The sequence below is a fragment of the Actinia tenebrosa genome, unplaced genomic scaffold (assembly GCF_029948245.1).
Source record: "Actinia tenebrosa isolate PJP-AT-01 unplaced genomic scaffold, QUT_ActTen_1.0 PGA_scaffold1__47_contigs__length_23844297, whole genome shotgun sequence".
Taxonomy (NCBI): Eukaryota; Metazoa; Cnidaria; class Anthozoa; order Actiniaria; family Actiniidae; genus Actinia; species Actinia tenebrosa.
The window spans coordinates 10,429,645-10,448,034 of NW_028292578.1; the positions used below are offsets into that span (position 1 = coordinate 10,429,645).

At 38.8% G+C, this 18,390-nt stretch overlaps 1 protein-coding gene across 6 annotated transcripts in view; it reads right to left on the minus strand.

Moving 5' to 3' along the window:
- Window positions 1–786: 786 nt before the first annotated feature.
- The window catches only part of LOC116295783 (serine/threonine-protein kinase MRCK beta), a 41,405-nt gene continuing 23,801 nt past the window's right edge, over window positions 787–18,390 (minus strand). The window contains exons 38-60 of one of the 6 annotated variants that reach the window (XM_089033197.1): window positions 17,861–18,000; window positions 17,381–17,462; window positions 16,373–16,516; window positions 15,638–15,713; window positions 15,336–15,398; window positions 15,169–15,249; window positions 14,498–14,581; window positions 14,035–14,159; window positions 13,592–13,706; window positions 12,957–13,067; window positions 12,398–12,478; window positions 11,770–11,867; window positions 11,297–11,387; window positions 11,071–11,149; window positions 9,803–9,959; window positions 9,450–9,480; window positions 9,208–9,379; window positions 8,593–8,722; window positions 7,816–7,932; window positions 6,782–6,821; window positions 6,537–6,603; window positions 2,919–2,986; window positions 787–2,672 (exon numbers count right to left, since the gene is read on the minus strand). In XM_089033197.1, the coding sequence (XP_088889323.1) occupies window positions 2,950–2,986; window positions 6,537–6,603; window positions 6,782–6,821; window positions 7,816–7,932; window positions 8,593–8,722; window positions 9,208–9,379; window positions 9,450–9,480; window positions 9,803–9,959; window positions 11,071–11,149; window positions 11,297–11,387; window positions 11,770–11,867; window positions 12,398–12,478; window positions 12,957–13,067; window positions 13,592–13,706; window positions 14,035–14,159; window positions 14,498–14,581; window positions 15,169–15,249; window positions 15,336–15,398; window positions 15,638–15,713; window positions 16,373–16,516; window positions 17,381–17,462; window positions 17,861–18,000 (2,121 nt within the window). In that variant the 3' untranslated portion in view covers window positions 787–2,672; window positions 2,919–2,949. Of the gene's footprint in view, window positions 2,673–2,918; window positions 2,987–4,560; window positions 6,161–6,536; window positions 6,604–6,781; window positions 6,822–7,815; window positions 7,933–8,592; window positions 8,723–9,207; window positions 9,380–9,449; window positions 9,481–9,802; window positions 9,960–11,070; window positions 11,150–11,296; window positions 11,388–11,769; window positions 11,868–12,397; window positions 12,479–12,956; window positions 13,068–13,591; window positions 13,707–14,034; window positions 14,160–14,497; window positions 14,582–15,168; window positions 15,250–15,335; window positions 15,399–15,637; window positions 15,714–16,372; window positions 16,517–17,380; window positions 17,463–17,860; window positions 18,001–18,390 lie in introns of those variants that run through there. The other 5 variants (XM_089033200.1, XM_089033198.1, XM_089033199.1 and 2 more) reach the window with 5 other exon arrangements.

Here is an 18,390-nt window from a genome sequence, read left to right on the forward strand (position 1 = left end):
CTAGACCATAATCCTTTTCACACTGCTTTTGTTCTTTAATTATGACTATTGTTCCTGTATTCTTTAATGAAAGAATTTTAAAAACTATTATGGTATCATCTCGCGTCAGGCTTATTCTTGTATTCAAAACGAAAAAATATTCATAAAAGATAACTAACACGATGCTTTATGGTTTTGTGGCTTGCATTTCTTGGCATGTTAAATGTGAATTTCTTAGCACGGGGTGGTGGGAGTGAACTGTGTTAATTCATGTTATATTTTAACAACCAGCCCCCCGTCAAAGGCTTCCGCAGAGACCTTGATGTGACATATCGCCGGGATAACAGATTTTACACTGGTGGGGTCAGAAATTAAATCTACACAAAAAAGGATTTCCGATCGTCATAAAAAGGACTTCCTGTGACCTTAGATTGAAGAGCAAAATTCGGCTTTTCAAAGAAAAACTTATATGAACATCATTGTACATCGGATCCACAGGGAGCCCAATTTAGATTAAAGTGAGTGGTGAAAATAGAATCGGAAAAATTAAATAATTGATAATTTTTTTAAAATTCGAGATCAAGATAATGTCCTTCGTAATGCGAAAGAGTAAAACAAAGGCGCGCGAAAAAAATGTTCTAGTGCATTTTTTATCGATTTTTTTACTCTTTTCCCTATTTCCGCTTTGTCCTTCTCGGCCAATTTGGCGTGAACTCAGGTAGCCCAATAACAGGAAAATACTGAGGACATAGAGACAACATCATAGAGGGGCAGCGCGGGGATCAAAACTATCACAAATCAACAACAGACAGCTTCTAGAATTTAATGAATTGTATTTTGAATAACAGCCGCTGACCATCGTTACCTAACTACTTCTTTGTACAAACGATATTGGTCGTCGCCATAGTTACAGTCAAATACGAAATATTATGGGTAATATAAGAAATATACATTAATGATTTAAAATGTTGAATTGTCTTACTACAAGTACAGAATATCCAAGGTATGAAGAAAGAGGGGAGGGGTGAGAGGGAAGGAATTTAAGTACCCTAACCTCCCTTTCCTTAGCTATAACTTGATTCATTGAATACTTTTATATTAACTAAAAAATACACTTACTAAAACACTACATGACAAATAATAAAAACACAAACAAGACTATTAGTTTTCATTGAATAACGCGACCAAAAATTTAAAATAATTATAAGATATTTAACAACTGAGACATATATATATTTATCTTAGCAGAGCTGTTATCCATTGTGAACGGCAGTTGGTATTACCAATATTCTTAAGCCTGGTTTCCATATAATCGTTCACGATCGCTGGCATCATTTTCAGCGATCCGGCGATCGATCATATGGAAACCAGGCTTTATTAGAGTGATTTTCCTTCGCCTGCGAAAGATTACTTGACGTAATGCATAGTAATGGCCCAAATTCCATTGTTTTCCTGTGTTTTCCTATGTTTGTTAGTTGTTAGTCACTAACTATAAAACTTTGTTTCACGGGCCAGGTAAAATCACTCTATCATAAACACTTATTATTTCATGCTATGTCCATGGGAGGAGGCCCAAGACTTTACCCATTCGTATCTAGTACGCATACACTGCGCAATTTTCATATTACTAAACTTGATTCGACTTGTATTTGTGACAAAGGGTCGTAAAAATGTTCACAATGTGCAACGGTGACTCACCAACTCACGCTCAAACTCCCTTCCATTCCGCGCACAAATAAGTAATGCATTAGAATTGCGTATTAGTTTCAGGTTTTGAAGGTTACATGTTGAGTACATCCCTTCAACTTGGGCAAACCCCAACTAGAAAATGCACCATGCAGCAATTGATGGTTTTTATGGCGGCCATGTTGGAGGAACTTAACAAAAGATTTGTCAATGAATTCTTTTGTTCTCCAACATGGCCGCCGTGTCTTTTGCTATTTAATTTTCTTGGAAATGGTTGAAAACCATCAATAGCTACTTAACCGTACACCAACTGACGGCGCTATACAACGTCACCCATGTCTTGGTTTAGTACGCTCTGTGTTAATACTTATGTAAAACAAAAACCTCCCCTTATCAAACGTTGTCCACTTGCCAAGCAGCACTTGCGCCCAAATTGGACAAATTAATTAATCATTAATTTAAAAACTAAGCTTGCTATTAATTATTATCAATTTATTGAGATTTTCAGCATTAAAAAAATAATTTCACCGGCGCGATATGCTAACAGAATGTGGGTTACTTTACTCCTCGTGACATCACGTGGCAATCTCCATGGAGATAAAATACCCAATTTTTGAAAGCTTGATAAAAACTTCCTCCTGCTTGAATTTTAGGACAAATTACCCATTTCAGTCAAAAATTCCCCAGAGTACTATGCGAGAAGCGTTCGCCATTAGGCTTCCTCTGCAATTTGAAAACAAATTCTTTCTCAAGACGAGAGGCAAAACTAAAACACTATGGGTAGGTTTAGTTTTGGCAAGTTGAGAAACGTGAAGAATAATCTTAAAAATTAATGTTTTTCTTCGATTAATGCCAAGAAAATTAATGTAGTAAAACTTCCAAACTGTATACTCCATTTATACGTAATGGTCACGACACTACCCAGATAGTGGCGGGGGTAACGGTGTTAAACTCACTGGATACCATCTTCTAATCCACAATGTCAGGTGGTATAACCCAGCAAAAATCTGTAAAACGAAGCAGTTCTAGTTAGTTGACACATTTCTCCACTCTTTGACTAATACGTTTTTAATGAGTACATGGGTGGTGGTGGTGGTGGTGGAGGGGGGGGGGAGGGGTAGTGAGTAGAATACCTGGATATCATTTTCCTGTTCAATGAATTTTCGAAGTGTAATAAACGTGTTTTGGAGATGATTTTTTCGTATGCTTTAAGTAAAACCGTAAAGACGATCGAGTGCATCATGCTATCTTACCTCTGGCCCTATACTGACTCAGCTGACGATCTCACAGTTTGGTATTATCTGACACGTGTATTCGAACGCTGAAGGAACGTGATTGAACGAATCAGTACTAAAAGAACAAGTGGAACTAAAACACGCCAATCATTAACCGCATTAATTATTAACCGCAAGATGTATGTTATATTTTTCAATCAGTAACCGTGAATTGTGTATTAAATTAATGAATGAAGTAAATGAACGTTACGAATGTCAAAAAGCAATAAAAATGCTGATTATAAAATCAAAACTATTAATGACTTAGTCTTGGTAATGCTTGGGTATTAAGGTATTATCTGATACGAATGAACGATTGCAAAACGAAGCGTTTTATGGTAAACGATAAATTCGATTAAGCTTCGAAACGTTAAACCAATGTCAGTAATAGGACAATCCCTGAGTTAAGGGACAAACTATCATAAGCCAAACAACATTGGATCAGGATAAGGTGTCCAGGAAGAGGGGTGATGATTGGGGTTAGATATGAAGAACTAGTGATTAAGGGTGTATGTCAAAATATTATCGACCGCAGAGCGACCGAAAACATTAGGTTAATTAGTAAGATTATTAGGCACAAACAAATGTCTTAATAGAGCGAAGTCATTAAACCCGTGAAATAGATATTAGACTAACACACTTTAGTAGCCCCTAATTCCATTGTCTTCTTTTGTGTCTATCTGACTATTACACGTTGACTAGTATTTTTTATTTCACGGGTTAAATGCCTTCACTCTATTATCGATGGAAAATGAGAGCGTTAATTCATTTGGATAGTAGAATTAGAATTATTAAAGAGCGGATTATAATGTCGATGACATCACAAACAGTAGATAAATTTATTAGTGGGATTAGTTATAACATATTGCATACCGTATTTCCTCTATTAATCCGTTAATATCCCCCCCCCCCCCCCCTGTAAAGAGCCCCCAGTTAACAAAAGTAATTTCCAAATATCAGGAAATTATATATTAAGCCCCCAGTGAAAAAGCACTGAAAAAGACAAATCCCCCAGGGAGCTTGATACAGAAAATATGGTATATGTAACCACGAAATAATAAGATGATGAGAGGAAAAAGGGTTATAATAATAATACTAATCCAGAGTAATTCGGGGGGGGGGGGGGGGGGGGGGGGGGGGAAAGGGTGTAAACGGGACTGAAAGCTCAAGCCTCATGTTCGCAGGTTCCAAATCTTTCTCCCAGAAATCTTTACTCGGCTGTCAGACCCCATTGGCACAAGAGCGAGTTTGCAAGCAACATTATATCAGTTCTAGAAGCCCGCACTCTTTGGTTTAGGGCTCTGGGCGAATCCAACTGATGAGAGCCAGACTTTTGGTCCCTAGTTTAATGCTGCATCGTAGCATCATTTACTACATTCACCATTACCAGAATCCCCAAAATAACGCCATCATCATGGAAACGACTTATTGTTTTCACTTTTCATAGTGTATTAGCCAATCGGAATACAGTTGGATTTGTCCAAAGCTTTTTGTTCCTCGGCGAATTTAATAACCTGTTCAGCTGTTTAGTATTGCTTTAGGGTTAATTAAAGCAAGATAAGCAAAGTTTTTACTCCATTTAGTCATTTTTATTTAAACAAATAGCCACATACTCATCCACTATCGTTTTGTTTCTTTTAATATTTTTTCCTGGTTAAGCACAGGATTATTTAGGCCTTTGCACATATTACGCCACATGTAAAACCTCTTTGTCATAAGTAACTGGCGTCAACAAAAGCAATACACGGAAGTGGATAGGTCCAATGGATTACTTGGATGATAGTGCGGCCAACTTCTCAAGGCATCTCAAGGCATTATCAAAATAGATCAAAGATGGCGGATAATGTGTAGGGTCTCGCGTGTTTTCTTTCATGGGTAAATGTGATCGATGTGCCGTCTTTGGCTGTAATAATGACAGGCGATATAACAGGGGGAAAAACCATTAAGCCGAACTTTAGCTCTATATTTGCCCCATGGACGCCCCATAATGCCTTTGGATCCAAAAGGGCCGCCGTATCGTCGAAGTAGACTATTACGCTGCTCGATGTAGTACTCAAAGAGTCAATCAAATTTTACTCATAAGACCGCGGTCTGAAATAAGAACACATTACCCCCGAGTGGATGGGGTATATTACCAAGCACGCAACTTTGACCATGTGTTCGATGGAACCCTTTACTGTGGGCGTTATCCTTTTTTATCACAAACTTCTTAACCATCCTTTCAAAAGCGATCCACTAAGAAAGAAATAATACTAAAGGGAATAAAATGGGTCTTTTTAGCTGTATTTGTCTCAAGACATCCAGCACTTCATGGTATGACTACGAGAGGTTTTGCAAGTGGATTTGAAGTTCATACATCAGTCGTAATTTACAGAAAATTTAATCTAAGTCTCTTTCAATAGTTTCAACGAAGTTTAGAAGTTAAAGAAAATAAATGAATAGTCAGAGACTGTTTAAAATCTGCTGCACAAAGAGGTTTACCTAAAAACAATTCAAGATCAAGCAACTTGTGAATCTTTTTGATAAAACTTGGCCGTGACTTGATGGCCATTTCTATGGTTTATCTACATTAAGTATAGAATGTAATAGAATGCATTTATCTACATTTAAATTGGTTTAAGTCAAAACAAAACAATTAGCGTCCATCGTATCAGACTTAAACACTTTAATCATTAAATTAAAAAAAGTTAAATATAAAGAAAAAATAGAGCACATTTCATATGAGTGGGAAAAACCTAATTTAATTTTGGAAACGATTTATCTAGAGGGAAGACAGTAAACTGCAAAATGGAAACCCATTCAATTGTACGATGGAAAGCCATTTAATATTGCAGAACAGAAAACCATTCAAATGCACGGATGCAAACATTTGGAAGCCATTAGACTGCAAGATGGAAACCACTTAATTGCACGATGGAAACCCATTCGATTGCTGAATGGAAAGCCATTCAAATACACGGAAATGCAAAGCCATTTCAAAGCCGTGCACAAACATTTCCCACTCATATCAAAACCGCTCTGTTATCCATTAGTTTAGGTCACAATCCACTGTGACGGTGTAACATTCAAACATTTAAACTAGGATTTTTAAAATACCCAAGCAATTAATTTCCATTTCAAGTCACTATTTTATCCGCCATTTATTTAGTGATGTCATGTCCTTGTTAAATGACTTGTGAACGGCCTTTAAGGCCCTCGATGTTCTCGGTAGCCCGGTTAATCTGGAGATGACAACATCAGAATCATGGGTTATTGCTTGTTAGCATGTTAATTATTTTTTAAATTTTAGCAACATTTTAAAGCGTTTTAATGCCATGATTTTAATGATTTTAACAAGCATTTGAACCGGGATTTTGACTTTAAACTCGATGTTATAGCTTGCAGCCTCGTGTTAGACCGCTTCAGACCAGGTCTACAGAAGCTAAAGTAACGCTTAAAGAAATTGTGAACGTGACAGTTTCCTCATAGCATGCTTCAATTGAAATGAATAACACGCGCCGATGCATAGTCTTAATAGATGATCTATAACCCAAGGAATTGAGGGGGCAAAGGGGGGGGATTAAAGAAAGAGGGTGAGGTCAGAAGATTTGTCCTTACCAGTCTGGTGACGCCACATTATCTTCTTGGCTTGGGGTTGGAGAAGCACTTAGCCCTGAGCTAGAACCTGGACGAAAATAAGCATTCATGTGTTAGCAACAAAATGCAATCTGTCGTATCCAGGAATAATGATAATAGATATTGACTTTAATACTTGTAATGACCACAGTGGCAGACAGACAGACAGACAGACTAATAACTGGCAATGGTCTAATGACTCCATATACCATGAACAATTTACTTACCAGTAGAGTGTCTTGGTGACTCGGGTAAATTAAGTGAATCCTGAAACCAAGACCATAACAAATTTAGATGACCACATACTCTACATATTTTTCTTTGACCAAGACATGAAACCCCCTAGGGGTGAAGGGTGAGATGTTTTCCTTTAGCTCCTCACTTCCTAGCTCCCTCCCCTGTTTATGTATATTAGACCAAATTAACCAATCACCATACGACGACCAATAGATTGTTAATTGTCTAATTACCCCCCCTCTCCCCCCCCCCCCCAGAACTACCCCGAGAATGAACGTTTCACTTGACAGCCATGTTTGTAATAGATTGCCCCTTCCCCTTGCAATTTAAGGATTTCAGGTTAATTTCACGAGGGCATGAAGTAAGGTTTTGAATCTCATGGAAATACATGCTAATTATCATGCTAAGTACAATAAGGCCCCGTCCACACGTATCCGGAAATTTTTGTATCCGCAATTGTTGTTGTTGTTTTTTTTTTGCGGATATGGGTTGCGTCCACACGTGTCCGCAAATTTTTGTGTCCGTATCCGCAAATTTTACGAAAACGGATACGTGTGGACGGTGAAAACGATTCGAAAACGCTGCGTGTCGACGCAAGCATTTTCGTATCCGCAAAAAAAAATTTGCGGATACAAAAATTTCCGGATACGTGTGGACGGGGCCTAAATCAGATAACGGTTAATATGGTTAGGTGTATTGCACATGCTTAAAGATGCATTATGGAAACTGTTTGTTTGATAAGGAGGATTAGATTATTAGTTGTACACATGCCTGATGTCGCCTGTAACATATACGAGTTAGCAAATACACTTACATAATCCAAGAGCTACAAACTGATGTTATAGATTAAGAATCAGAGATAGGACCAAACTACTACGCTCTACGAATAGGGTCCGTGGGATATATCTTCAATAACGAGGTCAGCGAGTACAAAGCAAGCAATCAAGCTTACGCCAGCATTAAGCAACAACACATGAGCTAGGTGCTAGAAATAATTTATGCTTAAAGAGCACGTATTGCCCACCCTAGAGGACGTAGTAGGCAGCCTGGCGGCAACCTGGCGTTTACTAAGCTCTAGTGCCAAATCCAGCTGTCTCTGTTCGTCATAGGCGTTTTTGGGTGCGCTATCACGAAGTGTTTGCTGACGGAGGAAAAAAAATGAAGGAAAATAAACAAACAAAATGCGAAACGAACAGAGAATAGTTAAAAAAATACACGCACAGTTTATAATGTTAATATGTCACACGAGATGGAAGGAAGTATATACAGAAAACAGGTGATACGAAACACAAACTGAAGATATCGAAGAAGAATTTATAGGGAGTCACAGAACTATCAACGATTGCCAATTAACTTATTGAAAATCTTACATCAAAATCCAGCGACAAGTTACGAACAGATAAGCAATACTACAGCAACCACAGCGCACGTATGGTACTTAGAATGACAAAATGACGACATGAGAGTAGATTTCGTATGACTCAGTGTAACAAGATTGCGGTACGAAACAGATCCGTCGAATGAACAAGAGATTGCTGTTCAACCAACCACAAAGCCGCCACGGCACGGCACATTTATTATAATTTTTATTGCAATCATACGACATCTGCTCTATCAAAAATGACATTGATGCCGCGAAGACAAAAATGATCGATTAAAAAATAATACTTTAGCGTAAAAATTTAGCATTTCTAATAATCTTATGTTGTATTTTGTCGTTATTTTGAACAAGGAAGAGTACTGAAAAAGAAGCTGTCTGATATTCACTAGAGACAACAATTCAAAGTCTTGTTTATGTTACCTGTTGATAGGAGTCCAGATCGGCCGATAGTCTGTTTGATCCGTTGATATTTTTCTTGCCTTCATTGAGATCGTCTGCTGACCTACTGGAAGACGACCGTGGGCGCGCACTTGGGGGTGAGTCTGAGGAGCTACAGATAAAATAAAAACGAAAAAATAACCTCTTTAGCACTTCCTTGTTTCGCTGTTGTTTTTGCTATGTAAGTGAGAAATTAAATTCATGAGCTCTTTGGGCCACAATAGTCTTCTCTCTACAGATCTGAATGAGTAACAAAGCTTACGCTCTAGGACCACGGCTGCGGAGAGCCTCTAAATAAATCAAATGAAAGTCCTTGTTTTACGAGGGTAGCAACTGTGTAGGCCTGTGGCCCTGATATTGTACTATTAAATCTTGCCGGCTTATTTCAATCAATCAATCAATCTTTATTGTGCTCAATAGTTTACAGATATAAATAATAATAGTTGAAATTGCAGGTGATAAGAGCACAGCCAATTAGAAATAGCAATAGCTAGTCGAGCTAAGTGGCTGGACCATGCGGAGAAAATCTATTTGTTTCTGATTGACTAAAGCAATGGATAAGACAAGACTTACTGATAATCATAGTAGTTGACTTACCTATCTACTCCAGTGACAGAAACAGCTCGGCCATTGATCATAGACGCTGCTTGGCTGGAAGGTCTCTGCTGACGTCCCCTACCGCCTAGTAAGTGAGGACGATTCATCATAGCTGGGTTAGCTGTGACAGCACGTTTGGAGCGAGGCCCTACTGGACCTTGGCGTGGCATAGCTGAAACATCAAACGATATTGATAAGTCAGGGAAAAGGGTAGCTATATAACTATTCAATGGTTTCTTTACCTGCTCCGCTGTCGTCGTCTCGTTGAACGCCCTACAAAGAAAATTCAAAATATTGTCAAGTTCATGTAACTATTCTTCTCCGTAATGTTGGACTGCAAATGTTAATTTCTAATGATTTTGAATGATGACAGCGAAAATATAAGCGATATAGTAGAGTGTGCATAACATATATCCGTGAAAAAAGGTAACTAGCAAAATTTTACAAATTAGTGCGAATTAGTGCAAAGTTTTGTAGGTCTTAACGGTCTACTGAGGTCTAATGAACTTACTAATTTGTGCAATTTCTTACAAAGTTTTTCACGGATATATGGTATGTCCTTTATCATGGCCTAGTAATAAAGAGCAATACTAACCACAGGTAGATCTCGCAAGATTTGTAGGCCATCACCTGGTCCCATGTGCGAGATATGGTTGAAATTAGAGGGCCCTGAGATAAGTTTCGATCTGGTGTCTGAATCCAGATCTTGTAAACCTGTTTCCTTTGGCTTCCATGAAAACCGCATTGACGTCCTGGAAATATTGAGTTGATGGGAAGAAATGGGAAAGGGAAGGAAAGAAAAATGGGATAAACGAAATGAAAGTGAAAATAAGAAAGGAAAACTGGAATGATAAAGGGATGAGGAATTCAAAATAAATTTGATGTTAAAGACAAATTATGCGTTCTTGGATGGAAGATTTAAGCCTCAAATCAGGCCTCAAATTTTGACTTTGATTTGTTGAATGTCGGTATTGCCAAAGCGCCGGCATACCCAAGCTTGTAGCAAGCGGTCATTATTCAAATAATCCAATCACAAATCGATATCTAAATCGAGGCCTAATTTGTAATTTACCAGTTCCACTTCGTTTCTGTAAGTTTTAAAACAAACTTGAAATCAAATTGAAAAAAAAATTTTTTTTAAAAATCTTCCGACCTTGATAAGAACGCCAGAGCTGGTTTGACTGTAACATCTAGTTAAATCAACAACCACACACACACATCCATTTTTCTTTTCATGTTTGCATTTTTTTCATGTGGTTAAATAAAATATTTAAGCAAAGTTAGACTTGAACTAAGTTGCCTGTTATCGCAAGTATCTGTCATCAAAAGGCTATAGCTTCGCGGCCATCTGATAAGCAAATTAATGTCTCACGCAATGAGATGAATGATGAACAGATGGTATCTGGGGACGAAGCTTGCATCGGGTGCTATCCAATTTCGCTAACGCCACGTGCTATCCGATTTCGCTAACGCTATGCGCTATCTCATATCGCTAACGCTAGCTTACGCAGTTTGTACGCTACACCAACGCTATTTGTTTTCCCACCCACCCTCCACTAAGGTAAGTATAGGTAAGTATTCCACTGCCAAGTCAGTGTGACGGTGCTAGGTGGGAGGTGACAGGGTTGCCATAGTTACCGCTGACCTCCGCCGAGTTCCCGAGGCTCCTCCCACCCAAGCACCAACGCCAAGCTCATCTACGTGTGATGAGTTTAATCCATGAGTAACATGATGCTCTATTTATGATTAATAGTTCAAGTTATTTAAATTTTGTAAAACGGTTGTGTGTGTGAATAAATAAACAGATGTAAACAGGACTGTTCTTTGGCCATTATAAGGCATTGATGTGTATCCCTCACTCACCGTGGTTTGTTTTTCAATCTCAATACCGCCGCTAATGCCTTTTTTCCTTTGGTTGGATCAGGAATAATTAACTCATCTTCTGTTAAAATAATAATGGATAAATAATACCAATTAATAATGGTTTGATGTTGACTATCTACAGAATAACTCCACATTGATCGTACAAAGCTGAAGCTCCGTGACTTCTTAGGTTGCTAGTGAACGAGTCAAAACCAACTGGACTTACCTTCATCTAACTTATTCTTCAAGTATACAAGGTTAGGTTGTTCAGATGCTGTACATAAGCTGAGAGACCCTTCGTTTATTAAAGAATGGCACTGTGCAGAGAACAACACAAGATATGCAGAAATAGTAAGTCGTAGCGACAATGACACCAACCAACAATCCCTTTTAGTTAAAGCGCTTCTCAAGGTTTAAGTAAATCAAGGCGTTTCCATGACAATCCATAGGCACTTGCCCTTGAAAACGTTGGTTTTCTGACAATGTCATGAATCACTTTGAGCGACGTCAATCAAATTTTTATTTGTCGCGAAGGAAAGTTGTACGATTCCGCGCGTGCTATGATTGAGAACGACTTTGGGTATAAGTAAGGAATGGGTTCCGACTACCACAGCTCTTGGTGAACCACCAGGAGAGACACTGATTGCTCTACCAGCAGCGCTACGACAGCAGAATGGGGAGATAGTCGAGGGATGTTACCTTCCTCAAGGGGATCGTCTGTAGCCATTCCGCACTATTAGAATCAAATATATCAATAGCCCTCTCACTGAACGAAATCACGTACGGATGGGAGTACGCTGTTAACAAATAGACAAAAGACAATGTTACCTTAATTACTAGTTATTTTGTTGTAAACTTTTCAAAGTTTAAGGGACAGTCAAGCTTAAAGCGCATTAACAACGTTTTTAGTCTCCTCAAGGGCGGATCCGGGGGGGGTCAAAGGGGGGCTTCAGTCCCCTTCAGCAGAAAAAAAACAAACAAAAGAAATAGATGCTTTTTTTATTGTTTTCCGTTGTGTTGAAGGAAGAAACTCAATAAGACCGCCCCTAAAACTTTGGCTGGATCCGCCCTTGCTCCTACCTGTTCTTTTCTTCTTATATTTTTAAGCGTAGCTTTCTGTAATTTATAGCCTAAACGTGTAAATATTGGTGCACAATAAACTCAAGTCTCAAAGCACAGAGCTGACCGTACGAGTTTAGTGGTATGGTAGCATTGTCATTACCAATGTTTTTTCAACGTTTGCCAAGCAGACTGATCGGTAGGGTGAATAATTCTTTAGCAAGTGAAAAACACGACAACTAGAAAATTCTTAGAAGTTGTGACCTACCGACTGAGTTAGGTGGTGAAGGCCACATCAGCTCGTATCGCCTTGATCTATACCCACTAGAATCCACAAAGATACCCAATACTGGAAAGCAACAACAGAACTCGAGTAAACAACAACTGGAAGGTATCATTATTTTACTCATTAGCTTAGCCACCAACACACTTTCAGAGCTGTAGCAGCACTGTAGCGGCTGCCAGAGGCGCCTTCACATGCTTTCAGTTTGGACCGGCTCGTTGAGCTGCGCCAATGCTGTACAAGCGGTAGTTATTAGCAAGTTTTTTAAGTCTCTTCTTTGCATTCAATCATGCTCTCAGTAGCATTTCATCCATTCCTTCTTGCTTATGACGTAGTCTAAACATTCACTGACCATTCAGTTCATTTATCTCATTTCTCTTTCATTCACATGCCATTCAAAAGCATTCCCTTGTTCAGTAACTTCTGTGAAAATCCTTTTATCTTAATTCTCATTTCCTTGATCTGCAGTCATAACCATTCACTTCCCACCTAGTAATTCTTCCCATTTCCCATTCATTCAGACTCATCTATTTAGGTATCTTACGATTGAAGCATAGTAGGTACTCCTTAGAAGGCTCGATCTCCACCGCTAGCATCGCATCTACCGGGTTATTTGTAATGAAATTCAAGGTTGGGTCATCTGCATTGACAAGTTCTGATAAACAAACGACAAACACAAATTACTCTTGTGCCTTCTAAGATCAACATTATAAACAATTGTATGACTCCGTTATTTCAACCACTATCATAATATTTCACAAATCGCCATTCACATTTAAATGTTTACTGCCTCGCTAGAATAGCAGGACATATTACTACTCTTCCCAGTAGACCGAGGTAGTTGTGATTTTTTAATCGCCTTCGTAGCGTCTGTTATGTTATCCGCAAGTACATTTCAAAGCGACCACGTGATGCCAATGTTATGCCACGTGGACAAGTTTTTTTACACCACGTGATTAAAACTTGACTGAATTTTGATCACGTGGTGTAAAAAACTTGTCCTCGTGGTACAACATTGGCATCACGTGGTCGATTTGAAATGTACTTGCGAATAAAATAACAGACGCTATGAAGGCGATTAAAAAATCACAACTACCTCGGTCTACTGGGAAGAGTAGTAGCTGCTAATTTACCGACAAAAGAAAGTGTGCAAAGGATTCTGGTACTTGTAGTACTTACTCTGTGGCTGTGCATCCCCTTCCAAGGCGTATATAGTGAAGCCAGACGCGTATCCCACTATTAGTTTCCCAAATGACACACCCATCCATTGTAAGTTAAAGTTCAGATGGATGTCCTGAAACGAAAGACGAATTGGTTAAACCCAGGAAGTCACAACAATAAAGTGATAGTGCAGTACTTGCAAACAAAAACACATCGCCAACTAATTTTTTGCGTACCTCCGTCATAGGTCAACAATGCATTTTCTGAACCCATTTTCCCCCGCGCCTTTTTACGAAAAGGTATATTTTGTCTAATCTTGTCAAAGTCAAAACGATTGGAAAAAAAATTACTACGGAAAATTCGCATTTCATCTCGTGACCATACCTCATCCAACCATTTTGATCACGATAAACAACTACATGGCTGACGTCATACGAGATTTCCTTTATGTGAATACTGACCTTGATTTTAAGATGCCTGAATTTGGTTCTATTAAGTTCATAAACAACGATATGTCTCTTGATAGCTACGCACAGACAGGTGGAAGAATGAGAATGAATTCCTCCTGTAGCAAACATCGAGCAACCTGAAACAAAACACACAAATATTAGTATTATACACATCTATCAGTTATTGATATAACACGATATAACATGTTACTGATGCAAAGGTTCGTTATTTTTAGTTTGCTTCTTATTCTAAACGCAAGCCGGCATTAGCGTAAAAACCTTGGCTCTCTAAATTTGCGATGTGAATTCCTCGTGGCTGGGATCATCACGTCAAATGACGGTCCCCCCCCCTTCAGCAGAAAGAAAAACAAAACTGAAGAATTAGATGCTTTTTTATTGTTTTCCGTTGTGTTGACAAGTACTAATTTTGTTTGTTTTTGTTTGAAACATGCGCTATTGAGTTCAAGTCACATACCTTTGGTTTCAGCGATCTTTACTGGTTCTGTATCATGCCCGTCAAGTGTAGACGATGGATACAGTCTGATGTGACGGTTTTTACCTACAACACACAAGTTTATTATGAGCGCTTATTCTAGGTAACAACCTTTATGGGTCTGGTCTTGACTAACTCAGCCCTCGAATCTGGATTAAATCTTATATGAGGTCATTTGTTGTCTCGGTGATCAAACCTGGATTTGTACTAATCAGGATCGGAACAAGTAACCCCGACCGTCGAGTCTCTTCCGCTGTAGAATGTTGCGGACAAAGAAATATGACAACTGTTTGAACTCGTATATCTCCTTATCTAGGTGCAATAGATGGGTGGAAAGCATCCCAAGAGAGTCAAAAGAAAAAACATGGCGGCCATCTTGGTGCAGTTAACAATGAATGCTTATGAGAAATCGTTTGTTAAAAGGCACCAACGATTCCCCGAGAGGCTGCTATGACGTAACGTACAATGGAAGAATACTCTCATGAACCAGAAATAAACACGCCCCAAGTCCATAGCACAAGTAAAGAAATAAGTTTCACCAATAAAGAACGCGACATCATGGATCATCCAATCAAACTGCAGAGATATGTCCTCATCACGGTCACGGTACGGTACGGTACGTACGCAGTTCAGTATATGTTTTATTGCCTTACCAGATATCAATACGATTAACTTATCTGCTGGTAACATTTCGACTTGGTAGGCTTTCTTGTTGTCACCAATGCGACTAATACCTGTGTAGAACAAACGTATGTTAGTAAAGGTTCTTTCAAGTTAATAGCTGACCACTTTGGAGCAGCAATCGAGATGCATGGCTTACTTCCTTTCATTAGCTCAAGGGAGAACAATCCATCTTCAGTACCTAGAACCACGTGATCAGTATCTGTTGGGAAAAAAAAGAAATTTAATTTCTGTATTTCAATATATGGACAGGAGAAGGAATAGATAGAGTGACATGAAGACAGACAGATTTGAAGGTTGCACGGACGGACGGAGGGACGGACAAACAGAGACAAAATACAAAGACAGGCAGACCTAAGACACACCGGCGGACAGACTGACAAAGGAATGGAATGAAAAGAAAGACAATGTACAGAAATGTTTTTCACATAAGATACTTACCGATGATCGTTGCACTCAAGGTTTGCTTAAGATGAATAAGGCCTGGATCGCAAACTTCTTTGGCTTGAAATATTTGCTAGGAAACGAATAAATACAACTCATTAGGAGACATTGCAGGGATCTTTTGTGTGTCGTCATTTCCTGTATAAAGCAGGAAGTGGAAAACGACTCTAGCATACCAACGAGAGTATAAGAACTGCAATAGACTATCTCACGGATCCCGTTACTCAACCTCAGCCTCGTCAGCGTGTAATACATTCTTTAGAAATTGCCTACAACCAGTGAAATTTTTAAGTGTTTCAATTGTTCGTTGATGTGTAAATTCCTTTCATTACTGCAGACTGTAGTCAAATTCTAAAGAATAATTACACGCTGACGAGACTGAGGTTGAGTAACGGGATCCGTGAAATGGCCTATTGAATGAAACCTTTTCCTTGTCCTTCAAATTTCACTGTACCACGAAACATTCCCCACATAAACCAGAAAACAAAACCATATTTAACCTAATAGTAAAAATCAATTACGCAAAACAATGATGAAAACCATTATATTACAAAAGAAATTAAAACCAAAACAAAACCACATCAACCACAATAACAACAAAACACGACTTTATGCGGTTTATGGTCAACCGAGTTGATCACGTCATCATGACGTCCCAGACAAAAGAGACGTTTCTAAATAATATCTTCTACAAAAAGTATCTTAGGAATTTGTACATGATATAATTTTTACCGTCCTTGATGTATCAAAGTTCTTTTTAAGGATTTTGTGGAGTTCTTGCAGGGCAGTAACCCATTTGTTTCGATCTTTCTCCTTCTCGGTGAGGAACAGCTGTGTCAATGGTTCACCAGGGGGTGTCATCTGTGAAGCGGTCACCTACAAATAGTATACAACACCATTAATCACACCCTAACACATTGAGTAGGTAATGCATGGGTCCAGTATTTTACTGTTTCGTTTCATCCTCAATAAATAAAAGCTGTAAATAAATTAAATATTTCTTAAATAGTAAAAGTAGAAAGGTTTGTGAACTACTGGTATAGAGGCTTTGCACCATTATATGATGGCAGCCATGACAGGCGGAGTCTTTTCCCCCGGGAAACTGAATTCTTTGTCATGTAAATCAGATTAGACCAGAATATATTGTTCCTGCCTCCTGTCATGGCTGCCATCACGTGATTTTGCAAACCCTCTATTGTTAGGCCATACGGTATTCGACTCCTTGAAATCTAAAAGTGAGTATGTGCAAAGCGTTCCTAGTGGTTGAGCAGGACGTTTATCATCACTGACCCAATCTATCTAGTGTTTTCCTGTTTCAGTTCACGTTGCATACCCTTGAGTATTATTAATTTGCTCAGTTGTATTAGATAGGTTTATAGAGGCTTTGCACCATCGCGTGATGGTAGCCATAACAGGAGGCAGGGACAATTGAATCTGGTTTATTCTGATTTACATGACAAAGGATTCAGTTTCCCAGGGGAAAACGACTCTGTTGTGCCTCCTGTCATGGCTGCCATCACGTGATGGTGCAAAGCCTCTATATGGATAAAAAAGTTTCATTCACACGTTCGGGTTTCTCGACGCCAGCCTCGTAAGTGACGCCAAAACATGTGTTTTTCGAATGATTTTCTTAGTTTTGATCTATGTACTAAAAGACGTGCACTCTTTTCTCTTCTTTCTCTATTCTTTTTCATTCAAAAACACTCCTATAAGAGAATTAAATAGATTAAGTTACCGTACCCTGAATATACAAGGGATCTCTTTTCTGTTGGCGTGTATGACATCAGCTTGTAGAACACCGCTAACTGAGAACTCTTCATCCCTGTAAGATCAAGAATACTTGTGTTAACATATCTATCAATGGGGTGTAACCACTTGACTCGAAATCCCTTGACATATAAGTCACAATGAAACAGCCGCCATGTTGGTTAATCAGTCGAACACATTCAATTGTTCTAACTTCCTAAATACTGTTGCTATGTCGGAAAAGCTAAAATGTGTTGATATACAGCATGGAACAGACACCGATTGTTAAAAAATGTCAATGTCTGTCTTAGAATCAATGCATTTTTGGAGGTACATTAAGAAAAAAATCGATAACTACTAGAAACAATCTTATGAATTCGAGTTTGTTTTGGTCGGACATTCTGTATTACATTGGGAAAACTACTCAATGTTTGGGTGGATACTAAAGCATGGACGGGATCGGTCTGTTCTTACCTCATATCTATGACTTGTGTAGCGGACTGAGAAATATGTGGTGGTTTATCGCCCGTCACGTCGAACAGGAAAATTTTGAAATCACACACTACTGCAAATTGTCGCATCCAGCCTTTCTTGATTCCACCAGGCTTGGGAATCTGTATGGATAAAGAAATCGTTATTGACATTGACATTGTAACGCTAACTGGTGGAGCAATGGTGATTGTGAAATAGGGTCCAAGGCACAGGGCATATCTGTTGAATCCTTGCCTAAGCAGTGTAGCGCGCAACCTCGACCAGAATGGCAAGGAAAAGCTTTTTTTTTTTGCAAGAAAAGTTGCTGTATGTTACATTTCTTCATAATACTGTGGTTACCAAGGTTACACATAAGAGTTGCAGCTCGTGGTTCCACTTGAGTTTGGATCATATGCTGATGTTATTTCATGTTCGATAAGATTACAGACCACAGAAAAGGAAGCTCGATTTGCTAAATTCAAACCCGCATTACTGCTCTGAAATTGGTGTGATGCTAATAATAATAAAGCATT